The following is a 12,571-nucleotide window of genomic DNA, read 5'->3' on the forward strand; positions in this document are numbered from 1 at the left end:
CCTACATTATAACCTAGTAAATAATTCTTCCAATATTTCTATGTAAGTTTTTTCTTTCTGACAGTGATGCAAATACCTTCCAAGTAAGTTTCTCATTTATATCCTTACAATAATGATCATGCTTAAATATTTATGCATAGAATTTCAAACCATATTACTATAAGTTTTATTTCTTATAAATTCATAATTTAATATAACCCTAGTTACATTTGGAAGAATAACTATATTTTGATCCATTTGCATTGCTTTCTCATTTTTCTCAATATAGAACATCATGGCAATCGAATATATGTAAGGTACGATCCTCTTACACCTAACTCAACCTTATGATGGCGAAATTCATATTTATTATTCAAGTTTATTTTAACTTCAAATGAAAATTAAGCTTTCATCATCTAGACTTGTTTAATTAATCAAGATTGTTAGAATTGTTACTAGTCATTCATATTTATTTTTTGCTTAAGCTCTTGAGAAATCAAATTTATCCGCTTTTCATTTATAATTTCACATGCTTTCAAACAACTTTTCAACTCAAGGTTAGTATTTCCTATCCATAATCAATTTATCTGTTATAATGTTAAGCTTCTGTTAAGCTTCTCGTGAATTTTGTTTAAAAACTCGCGTCTCTTTGAGTATCAAAATTATTTTGATAGATAATTTCAATGACACCAATGATGGAGGTATGTATATATTCACTTCCTTTTATACAAATTTTTCATAAGTATTTCTATAATATTTTTCCAACCTAAAAACCTAATTAATAAACCATAGATTCAACATTAAGATTAGTTCAAGTTCATTAAATTAAATAAAATTTCTAGATAGAGAAAATTTGAGTCAAAATTTAAGTCTCAAAAGGAGCTAGCCACTCCGCCTAAAACTTCTATTTTGAAGGAAGTGATGTATGGAATTAATCTGGTGGTATGGGACATTAGATTGGTATACTTACTCTAGACACATTTATGTATTCTATCGTTTACCATCCTATGCGTGTATGTGCAACGTGCCTATGTGGTATGGGACACTTAGACTCGTCTTACATACATTCATTTGATTGGTTCATTGCATATGCATTATGTGTAGATCTAGTCTTCCACACCAATCATCATGAAGCCATCCTCTCATGCATTTATGCAACTGTATATCAGACATGCCCATATATGGCATGCTTGTGGGCCTCCACTGTTTCTTTCAATTGGTTTGTATATGGAGGGGTGATTCTCGGGTTACTTATGCCTAGCAAACATGTGTGTGGTTGTTATTGAAATACTTGTGGGTTGTCTATATCTCAAGATGAACTTCGAAATGTATTTTCGGCCCCCAAAATGTATAGGACAACAGAGTTTGCCTAGCACAGCTTTAGTCCCGCAAAGAAAGCTCCTCAATCAGAGATCGTTTGCTGATGCCTCCCATAGAGCTCCCGACAAGGGTGTAGTCGCCAACACAAATAGGGAAGAGTAGTTGAAGCTCTTACCCTCGTACCGCTTCCTATGCTTCTCTTGCTTGCAGCTTAGCCTTTAGCATGAACCAGGCTCTGATACCATGAAAAGATGTAGGGGAGAAGAGAGCTTGAGCTCTTGCAAGCACACACACACTCACAAACCCTAAAAGAGAACACACAAGGTGAGAGGCTGAAAATCTTCTTCATGGGGACAATGTTCTTTTGTTTGGAAAGGTGGGACCTCATGTGCAGATTACCTAATTGTAAATTGGAGGATCTTTATATGGTTGATGATTCCGCTGGCTTTAAAATCTAATGTATCTATTGGCATTTGTCCCAGGTGTAGGTCATCACTTGTGTTTTGGGAATGCCTAGCAATTAGGGGTACTTGGTCCAAAATGTGTAAATGGATAGAGAAGAGCTTGGGTATGCAAACATGTTGGGGGACTGGATCTTGGGTAAATGGTCAATTTTAGTAATGAATATATTGGTTTGGTTTTTAATATCATCAGAGCTTGCATCTTGATGGAAATCTGGTCTAGGAGGAATGCAATTGTATTTAGGAAGGCAGTATGTACAGGCTTGCAAGAGTCAGACTTGATGCATAAGTGTGTTACATGTGCTGGTTGGTATGTAATGTGAATAAAATAAGATGTTTTGAGCTGGATATGGTGATTCAGAACCTGCAAACAAATATGATTTGAATTTTGCCTCAGAGTTTGGTGAGCTTCAAACATACTAGGAATAAACCCCTAACTTTGGTCTGTATGGTGCTACAGGTGAGATTTTGGGAAGGGAAGAAAAGGCCTCCCAAGTTTGGACCAAAAACTCTAAGGTGGTACCGTAAAGAAAAACAAGTTGATCGTACATTTGTCGCCCTCGTAGAAAACCAAGTGCGAACAAGACCCACTATTAAAGTTTGGTCCAAGAAAGGGGGGATACTGGAAAAACAGTCCCCTGGAGGATGCACTACAGAAGCTATGATGGAGGCCAGAATACTTTTGGAGCATCAAGAAGAGAGATGGGAATTTTTGTGTAAAATTCTGAATGAAGTTGAGAAGGAGTAGTAAATATGGACACTGTAGCCCTGATTTGGTTGTATTTGCAGTTTTTGAACAGTTTCAGTTAATATATATAACTTATATTATTGATCTGAAAAAAGGAAAAAAACTACGAGAAGGATTGTAAGAGAACTTTTTGTAAAGGGCTGTCTTTATTAATATTAATATATATAATTACTTGTTCCCAAGAAAAAGAAAGAAAGAAACTAGTATTTAATAAAATTATTTACAAACAACTAGGTCAAATTAAGGAGACGTCTTGGCATTGGCCTGTCTTCTAGTCAAGAATCCACACATCAATGTTTGTTGTCCTTTTTTCAACAACAAAAAAGTTTCAACCGCAATCAAAATAAGCTAGGAGCGTATTTTTTCAATGTCGCCGGCCACCTCGCCTTCTCCGATGGGCGCCGCATGCTTCACTGCTCCCTGCTGGTTTTACACAATCAGCAATCTATATAAATGCATTAGATCTGCTCTGAATTTCGCAAGCCTTCTCTGCTTTAGCGTCGATTAGCACTTAATTACGTCGTTAATTACCATGACCACCATCTTCTCCAGCCAACGTCTAGCTGTGCCGGAGAGTGCACAGAAGGTGACGGATCACGAGAAACGCCATCTTGTGCAGAAATTATCCCAGATGGCCGTGCCGGAGGTGCCCCAGGAGTTCTTGGTCCCCCATGAGCAGCGGCCTCATCCCGCCCAAAGAAACACGGGCCTCCTTCCCTTCGTGGATATGGCCGGCCTTCATGGAGACTCGGAAGCGGACACCCTGAAAGAGATCGCCAAAGCCTGCGAGGAGTGGGGCTTCTTCCAAGTAGGTTAATTACATTAACGTGCCTGCGCTAGCTAGCTTTTAAGATTAGATAATAATGAAGAGGAGATAAAAGCGTATAGCTGATGTGGTCTGTACTGTTTGCTGCTGTGCTGCAGGTGGTTAACCATGGCATACCCGCGAGCGTTATTGAAGGGACCAGACAGGCAGCCAGGCAGTTCTTTGAGCTCCCCATGGACGACAAGGAAGGTTACTCTGTGAAGGATCAGAGCACTGAAGGCTTGCTCGGATATGGCCACACTAACTTCTTCCAAGGAGCCGCAAATGACTGGATGGACTCCCTCTTTGGCTACCTGGCTCGGAAGAAACTCGACATGTGGCCTTCCCAACCCGAAGGATTAAGGTCCAACCCCTTTCTCTCTCTCTCTCTCTCTCTCTCTCTCACTCACTCACTCACTCACTCACTCACTCTCTCTCTCACACACACACACACAGTCTCTCTCTCTCAGAGACAGTACACACATACACCCCCCCCTTACACACGGACACACACACACTTTTTTTTCCATTATATCACATGGCCCAACACCTCTTTGTGATGTGACCACTCTAGCGGCATGGTGGATTCCTACGGCACCGAGCTACAGAACCTTTTCAAAAGTTTGCTCGCCGCATTGTCCAAAAGCCTTGGTATGAAGGATGACCATCTAGAGAAGGCTTTTCAACATTACAAGTTGTTCTTCCGAGCAAACTACTACCCTCCTTGCCCTCAACCTGACCTTGTTCTTGGGACACATGGACACAAGGACCATGGATGCATGACGGTTCTACTACAAGACAAAGATATGGATGGACTTCAAGTGTGCAAGGATGGCCAATGGTTCTCAGTGGATCCCATACCCAACGCATTAGTCATCAATATTGGTGATCAATTACAGGTAAAGTCCTCCAGCCCTAAGTTAACCAGTTTGTAAGAGCCACATCATTAACACACTTAAAACCACCAAACTTGTGCCATATTGTTGTCTTAAAAAAAAAGGTTTATAAATATTTAGTGATACCCAAAGATCATGTCTAATAGATGTAGCTAGTAGGGGGTCCTCATCATTGTGAGATCATTTTAATAGAATGTATATTGATGTATGGACTAAATGTGAGTTCAACATGTGTCGGATGAGGCCATACAATTGTTTTTTAAAATGGATGTGAGCCACAAGGTATGTAATATTATTCACATATAGAGGATAACAATGATAACATTGAGAAGAATTGGTGGTTGATGATATGGAGCCACACATGCAAGAGGATATGGGGACACATGTATAAGAATATTTTGTGGGTGAGCTAATTGAAGCAATGTTTAAAGTAATAGACAGGATTGTAAAGGCACAATGTCCAAAGAATTACATCTTCAAACTCTTGGATCAGTTTCTTAGAATTATTCAAGTAATCTCTATTTCCTCTTTCTCTTTCCTAATCTCATCCTCTTCAAAAATAAACTAGCTAACAACACATCATGCATCATAATTATGTAAGGTTGTTGAGATGTATGATATTAAACTCCATGCCTAAGTCACGAGATGATGGAAAGAATATTCTAAGTTCCAATAGCATGGATTACATGTGTATACATGTAGGATCCAATGATTATTTCCTCTTCCATGTGGGGATGCTGGTGAATGCTCACTCACTTACATGTCCAAAATGTGTGTAAAATCTGGTGCTCATAGTGATATGACAAGATTTCCAAGGTGGAACCATTATTCTAAGGCATTTTCTAATCATTCTAAGAATCCAACACATGTTCAAGTGCAAGTTGCTAATGACTTAGTATGCTAAAAAGCTCGATCCATTGATGGCATCTTATACAAACCTTGTTGCATATGGAGACACATTAAGGATACATGGCCTAAGTTTAAAGAAGAGCCTCATATGCCTAGATTTGGCAATGGATGGTGTAAACTGTTATGTGGACTGCACACTACAAGATCGCACACCGCAAGTACGGACTGCAAGTGTAATGCCACATGCGTACCTTAAATGAATAGTCATTACGAGATCTCAAGGGGTGTAAATGGGAGGTTGTGTGCCTATCTGAATCCCATGACCATGTAGCTGTTTTAAAGGCTGTATACATGTGTATTCAAGGGCCATCAATGAGTCAATCAATCATCCTTTCATGCAAAAATTTAGCAGTCTTCTGTGTTAATGAAGCATTAATCATGTCGCACTGTGTATGATCAGTTATGTATTCATTTATCAGTATAGGTTACCTTTTCAATTAATGATATATGCTAAGAGGGTAATCATTCTCATATTACTGTACTAGTGCTTAAGAACATAATACACTTGGCAACCATGATGTTCTCTTGATGATGTGGTTGCATGCACACGCGTTCTCAGGGACCTCCTGATTTGGTGGTTCCTACTATGGGCGGCCGCGGCGTCGTCGTTCAAAGGATGATTGGTGATAATGCGGCGAATGATTCTCCTTCTTTTTCTTCACAGTTTTTAGGGTGGGATGCAACTCCCAGAGTCAATCACTAGGATCGCAGCCGTTCCTTCCCCCCTCCCCATGTTCTGTGGGTAGAGAGGCGGTTGCTAATTTCACCGATCTCACCTACTACGGTAGTTTGGCAGTTGTTCTTGGGGCCGCCTCAAAGAGCTCTTTCCATAGATATGTCACATGATATGGTTTTGCCCACTCAATTTTAAATTCAATTTTGGCAGAAAACTTTGAAATTCAAACTTCTAGCCATTTGAAGAATAAGAAGGTATCTAGCCATTTGAAGAATAAGAAGGTATCTAAAGTCAAAGAAACTTAACATTTTAACAAAAAGTCATTAAAATCATAATATGGCAGCTTAAAGGACCCCTATAGACCTCAACCTTCCCCTAATGGTACATTTACAAATATGGAGCATATGGAGGATGATCATGGCCATGGAGGTGATGATGACCGTGATACGAGAGAGGAGGATGATCATGTGATAAGAGATACAGATATTGAGGCCATTACCCCTGAGGACGAGCCTACCATTGGTGATGCTGATTTCGATGAGCACATGAGTAGCACAAGTAGTAGTGGGTTGAATGTATTTGTCGATCTAAACACTTGTTTGGAATTTGAAGTAGATAGTCTGGCAAGGGTTGATCTCATTGAGGATGAGATTGAACCGTAGCCCATCATTGATATTGGCTAAACTATTTTACATATTGTCTCATTCTCCTCACCTCACTTATTTTTTGTATATGTGGGTTTGCAAAAAAGCATTGATGTTTTTGTTAAAATTATGTGCTTTGGTAATCATGGGCAATTTTTGGAAAGCAGTGATGTACATTTACCAGCCTACACCAAAAGCTCACTTTTTGTACTCTCTGTTTTGCATCTAAATACGCGTCTAATTCTCAGTGTAGATGCACTAATAACGCCCTAATACATGCGTCAATAGATGCCCTAATACACGTGTAAATAGACGCGATGTTAGACGCAATGCTAGATTCTCAGTGTAGACGTCCTAATAGACGCATCAATACATGCGCAAATACACGCGCTATTAGACGTGGCTGTAGATGCACCCATAATTTCTCTATTCAAGCAACGCCTATAGACGCGCCTGTTATTTTGCGCATCTATCAAGCGCGTCTATAGTTGCTTTGCGTTGTTGTGCATGGAGATAGATAGGCCAGGTCTTTGAAGACCTGGCATGACGACCTGCCTTGTCTGCGCAGACCTGGCAAAAGTAAAAACTCCTTGGGTGTGAACCCTCATCTTTCTAGACCTTTGACAGTTCTGTGAACTCCAACACCCACAGATAGGCCAAGTATTAATAGCATGAAGACCTGCCTTATCTGTGTAGACCTTGTGCTAGTAGTGGTGGTGATGCTTGGGTATTGGCAAGGTGAGGGTCGGAGTGGCACAATGGTGTTGATGCTCGATGTTGCAAGGTGGTGTTGGGAATGGTGGTGGGCTGCTGGTTTGGTGCCATGCTGGTGTGCCACGAGACCTTAATGTTTGAACTTTGGCACCCACAGACACGGCAAGTGTTAATAGCATGAAGTCTTGCCTTGTCTATGCAAACCTTGTGGAGAAAAAGCTCCTGGCTAGGCAGTGGCAGTTTGGGCTAGAGAAGCGCGACGGTGGTGATGCTGCTCGATGTTGGGCAAGGTGGTGTTGGGCATGGTTTGGTGCCATGCTAGTGTGCCACGAGACTGCTGCAATAGGGCATTCAAAGTAGTTGTAGTAGAATTTCATATGGTGGATCACTTCAAGGGTTTCTGTTAGTAGGTGTTGTGTTTAGTTTGTTGCTGCAGTTGAGACCTAATGGCTCCTAGAGGTTAAAAGCTTTCAGTTTACAATGTCTAATTGCATGTAATATGTAGTTATTTTGACATAGGACGAATTGTTTTGCCGAGTATGTACTTCTTACATTATGATATTAGCTTTAGAAATTGTATGGTTGTGCCTGTGCTTTCCCTCTTAAGGACGGCTTTGCATTTGCAGAAGAAGAGATGATGGGTCTTAACTTTGAATCTTATTAATTTCATTGAGTGAGTTTTAACCTTATTAACTCTGATGGGCCTTAACTTTAAATCTTTTTATTTTTTAGCAGATGTCTACATCTAGCCGAGGTGATCGATACCCCCTCAGGTCCCAATGAAACTCAAAGGTCGCTAAAACTGCAAATCCACATGGTAAGCAATTAGAGGTCTCCTCAGCTCACACCTCTACCCTACCTCACCCTGTCCTTGAAGTGCAAGAAGAACATACGCAAAGGTCTCAAGGAGTAAGACAAAGTGTTATTCATGAATTACCTCCACAAAGTTTGGGATCATTGGGTGAAGCATCAGGTAGTCACCAACTCATTGAACATCAAGATAATGCTTCTAGTCCACCACAAACAAGAAAAATGGATGCAGGGGTGGCAAGATTCAGGAGGCACATTCAAATGGACATACTGTAGAAATGTATGGAGTCTATAACTGTTTGGGTTGAAATTGAACCACCTTATGTCCCTTTATGTCGTCTTATACCTAATCCTTCAATGAGAACAAATTGGAGCCAATATTACACTTCTGGCTTCCAATTTTGACTCCTAGGATTATGATCCAACAAGGGGAGACTTTCTTGTGTAATTGAGTAGGATAGAGAAACCAAAAATGCTACTATCAGATGATGATGTTGCCAGTTGGGGCAGTTGGGGGGGCCAGTTTGGCAGAGTGTAAATCAAGTGTTTGAGGTTGATCTTCTAAGAAAGCGTGAGTGGACACATCTAAGTGGAAACAAGTTCCTTGTATATGGGATGGAAACCATAGGTTGAAAGCATGGGGAAACCAAATTAGGAGAGGTAAGATTTTAGTTTCTTTTACTTATCATAATATCGTAAATTAGTAAAGAATTGTGTTCACAGTTTGTTTTTCCTTTTTATAGTGTGGAGGGAAAACAAGAGTGAAAGGGTCAAATTGGATTAGGGAGTGTGATTTTGGTGGCGGTCATCCATCAACTCATGAAGGGAAGCATGTACGTGGTGGGGCCGAATGTCAAATAGAACTAAGCAGGTTTGTTACGCAACTACTTTTTTTTATAAAGATGCTTATAATCATACATCAAGCCAATAAAAACCTGATTGATTTTTTTTTGGGGGGGGAGATGTTATCAAAAACCACAATGGCCAATGCGAATGTAGCGGGAAGGCAACAAAAGAAAGACAGAGAGCACGTGTCTCTCTTGTGATCAACACAAGAGATAGTGGTTGCCGTGGAGTGAGTCGGCCGTGTTGCGGGTGAATAGTTCGGATGGTGGACGGTGGTGCGCTAGAAAGGACAGAGTCAGGCTTGCCTGCGCTAGAAAGGACAGAGTCAGGTTGGAGAGATCGGCCACTATGCGTAGAAGAGACCGGGGCCGACCACCAGGCGGCGGGCCTGCTTGGGCGATGCCTTGCAGGCGGTTGGCTGTGAGGCGTCATGATGATGGAGCCGCCGTCCATGGTCGGCCAAGCACACGGCTGGGTGCGGTTCGCAGTGCTTAATTCGCTCCTTGTGCAGAGGTGCTCGCGCTGTCCATGCATTTGCGGTCCTCTGCCTGTAGGCCCATGCTACCATGCAGGCTCTTCATTAGGGCTTAGCGATCACTTCCCCCAGAAAGAGAGAGAGACAAAAGAGACAGAGAAACGCAGCTTGTCAAGGTGTCAAGAAAATAAAATATTAAAGAAAGGAGGGGGCTTATGAAATTGTCTATGATTGATTGATGTTCTATTTAATACTATTTCAAAGATAATCAAATCATAGAGGAATCTATTTGATGTTTAGGACAAAGTTTGAGATGCGGGATGGTCCAACACGTAGGAGATGGGGCTTGGAGCAGTATAAGAATTTTATTTGCTGGGTTGAACGTTTGGATAGTAATATGGTGGTTGATAAATCAATACGTTTTATCCCGTTGGAACCAATCAAGTCCTCCCAAAGAGCGCTTCCCACATTTTTGAATATATGTTTGGGATTTAAAAGATGATGAATTAGAAAATCACTCTAATAAGGGAGTTGATAAAAGATAGAGAGCATCGTCATTCCAACTCAAGGTAAATTAAGACATTGTTCCAATAAGGGTGTTGATGAAAGGAGTTTGAACTTTTTGCCCCTTCTCCTGTGCAAACCTTACTCTCATCTCCTACCCCCTAAGCTCCAACCATTATGTGCTTGCTCCACTAACAAAAAGGTAAGCTCCCAATCCTAGCCCTGATCTTTTGTTATTTTGTAGTTTGTTTTTTAAAGTTCTTCAAATTTTCTTGTTTATGGTATTTTGTGTGCACTTTACAGGACTCCTCTCCTTTCATGCTCATTTTCTCCGTCTCTCCCTTGTAAGCAGTTAAGTCTCTTGTCCATGTTTATGGTTTTGTTTTCCCTTAGATTCTACTAGTTTTTTGTAATTTGTGTCTTTTTTCAATTTGTGCAGATTTAGTCTCTCTCTCTCTCGTTCCCTAAAGTCCTTAATGCATAGTCCTTAATATATGCATGGGGTCTCTGCTCCCATGTATGTGCCTTGTGCATAGGCCTCATGCATACATTATGGATGATGCATTCTATGTGTGGCCAGTAATAGAATGCATTAAGGGCTATGCATAAGCATATCCTCTATGCATAGGGTTTATGCATGGCTCATACCAAAGCCTATGCATAGGGAATATGCTTATGCATAGCTCTAAATTCATGGCTGTCCTTACTCGCATGCATGTTGTTGTGGGCCTCTTTAAACTCTGGAATTAATTTCTTTCCCTTTCATTGCATTACAGTTTGAAATAGAGGAACCAGAACATGTCCTTACATGACATAGAAGTTAGGCACAATTTATGGTTCCTCATAATAGTCATTGTTGACTTCCGACTAGAGAGAAAATTCACTTTCTTCTAATGGTTCCTCAATTAACACGCGGTTGATTTTGGGGTGAGCTTAGGTGGTGGGGGCTATGGTGGTAGGATTTGTGGTGGCATATGTAAAACAACTAGTACCCTATATATCCCTCGTTAGAAGGTTGGTGAGGGTATGGTACACCTTGTTTAGCCTAGCCAATGGCAACATTGGCTTGAGTCACTGGTGTTGCTAAAGATAAAGATGCTCTTGGTGTTGCTAATTATGCTACAGTTTAGGCTCTTGGGTATTTACACATGGAAGTTTTATGATTTTCCAATCACAAACAATGTGCACAATAGAGAAATTATCTAGGCCTGTGATGACGACATTCAATGCTATGTGATTTTATCTTCAAAAATACCACCAACTCAACTTTCTGTGAGAGTAAAGATAAGAATTCTCTAATGTCTCCCTTACCTCCTTAGTCCTTAGCTTTTCCAAAATGGACATACTTAATTCTTCAACCGTCATTCCACTAAACTAGTTTATCACGATTACCCAAGTCATGGCAGCTCGAGACTCGTGATGGTGGAATCACAAATGGCATCTTAGCATCCTCTGGTTGTGGTAATTCTTGCATATATTGTTTTCAAATTCAAAGGTCAACTTGCAACATGCATCCAGTGTTGTTGGGATGGACAAAAACAAATAATCATGCATCTTTGTATCCCGTACTCGCTTTTAGAAACATGGTAATAACTGATATCATCATTCAACCTCTCTAAACTTTTACAATAAGAATTTGAGAGATGTAGTATCTCATGGACTCGTGCTTGTGCTGCTTAATATTGTGGAGTTGTGCCACTGGGTCCACTTATCACCACTTCTTGTAAAGCATGTACGAACACATTTTTCAATGGAGTGAAGTTAACTTTATCCTAAGGTTTCAAGGTTCTATACCATTGTTGAGTCTTTCCATCTAATGTTAGGGAAAAGAATGAATCTTCATAATATCATCAACTAGCCCACAAGTCTCACAAGTTGACTCAAATATCTCTATATGTTGCATGGGGTCACCATCCTTAATGAATTTCTTCATGAGCTTTGTGATATGATGTGGTTTTCTCTTAATCTCTTCTTGTGCCATTGATTTCGATCCCTCCTTGGGATCTTCACAAATTATCTCTAAAGGGGAAATTCCCTCTATCTGTTGCCTCGGCAATGTGATTTATTGTGTCATTAGGAGTTTTCCCTTCCTTTTTATGCAACCTTACCAAAAGTAACTTGTCGAGTTCCATATGTTCAACAGTAATTTTGCGTGTGTCTAGCTCTTGTTTTTTTATTTTTAGCATGCATAATTGATGATAGGCATCTCTAAGTTTAAATCCAATGTCTAGCTCCTCCAAAGTGGGGAAAAAGACTTCTCTGATTCTTAAAGCACTTGATTTGTCTTTCCTCAATGTAGGGGTAATACCACTAGGTCTCAACAGGTTTATTTCTCTTGAGCCAAAAGCTTGCACCTATGGTGGTGTTTGCACAATAGTCCCTACAAACATGGATATAAATTCATTTCTTGTTGCTAGATCCTTATTCATTGAGTGAGTTCAATAGTCCTTTTGCTATATCCAATAAACTAAAGGATTTAGTTGGAGAAGAGGTCACCCTCTCCTTTGCATGTTTTGGGATTCCTAGAGTTTCTTCCATGGATTCTTTGCTACTAGTGTCTATGGATGTTAGGTCTCTTTAGGTAAAAGTACTCAATTAAGTGCTTGTTGAATGTCCTGAGCCAATAATTATTTGGTTAGGAAGATCCTAGATGATTCAATGCACTTGTTGGGTTGTGAGGCATCCGGAGATTGGACAACCACCGAGCCAGAAAGCCATCAGAACGTCAGATCCAACGTAATTAAACACCAATTAATTAGGTCAATATTACTTCTATAAATTAGT

The 12,571-nt window shown here is 40.3% G+C and overlaps 1 protein-coding gene across 1 annotated transcript; it reads left to right on the forward strand.

The window, feature by feature from the left end:
* The first annotated feature begins 3,040 nt into the window (after positions 1 to 3,040).
* On the forward strand, positions 3,041 to 5,821 carry LOC147634205 (jasmonate-induced oxygenase 4-like). Its single transcript, XM_086805633.1, has 4 exons — positions 3,041 to 3,316; positions 3,433 to 3,677; positions 3,888 to 4,212; positions 5,678 to 5,821. Exons 1-4 carry the CDS (start codon positions 3,041 to 3,043, stop codon positions 5,819 to 5,821), a joined length of 990 nt encoding a protein of 329 aa, XP_086661759.1.
* Positions 5,822 to 12,571: the final 6,750 nt, after the last annotated feature.

The sequence above is a fragment of the Cibotium barometz genome, chromosome 11 (genome assembly GCF_041138505.1).
Source record: "Cibotium barometz isolate CiBa-2024 chromosome 11, ASM4113850v1, whole genome shotgun sequence".
In the NCBI taxonomy this organism is placed as follows: domain Eukaryota; kingdom Viridiplantae; phylum Streptophyta; class Polypodiopsida; order Cyatheales; family Cibotiaceae; genus Cibotium; species Cibotium barometz.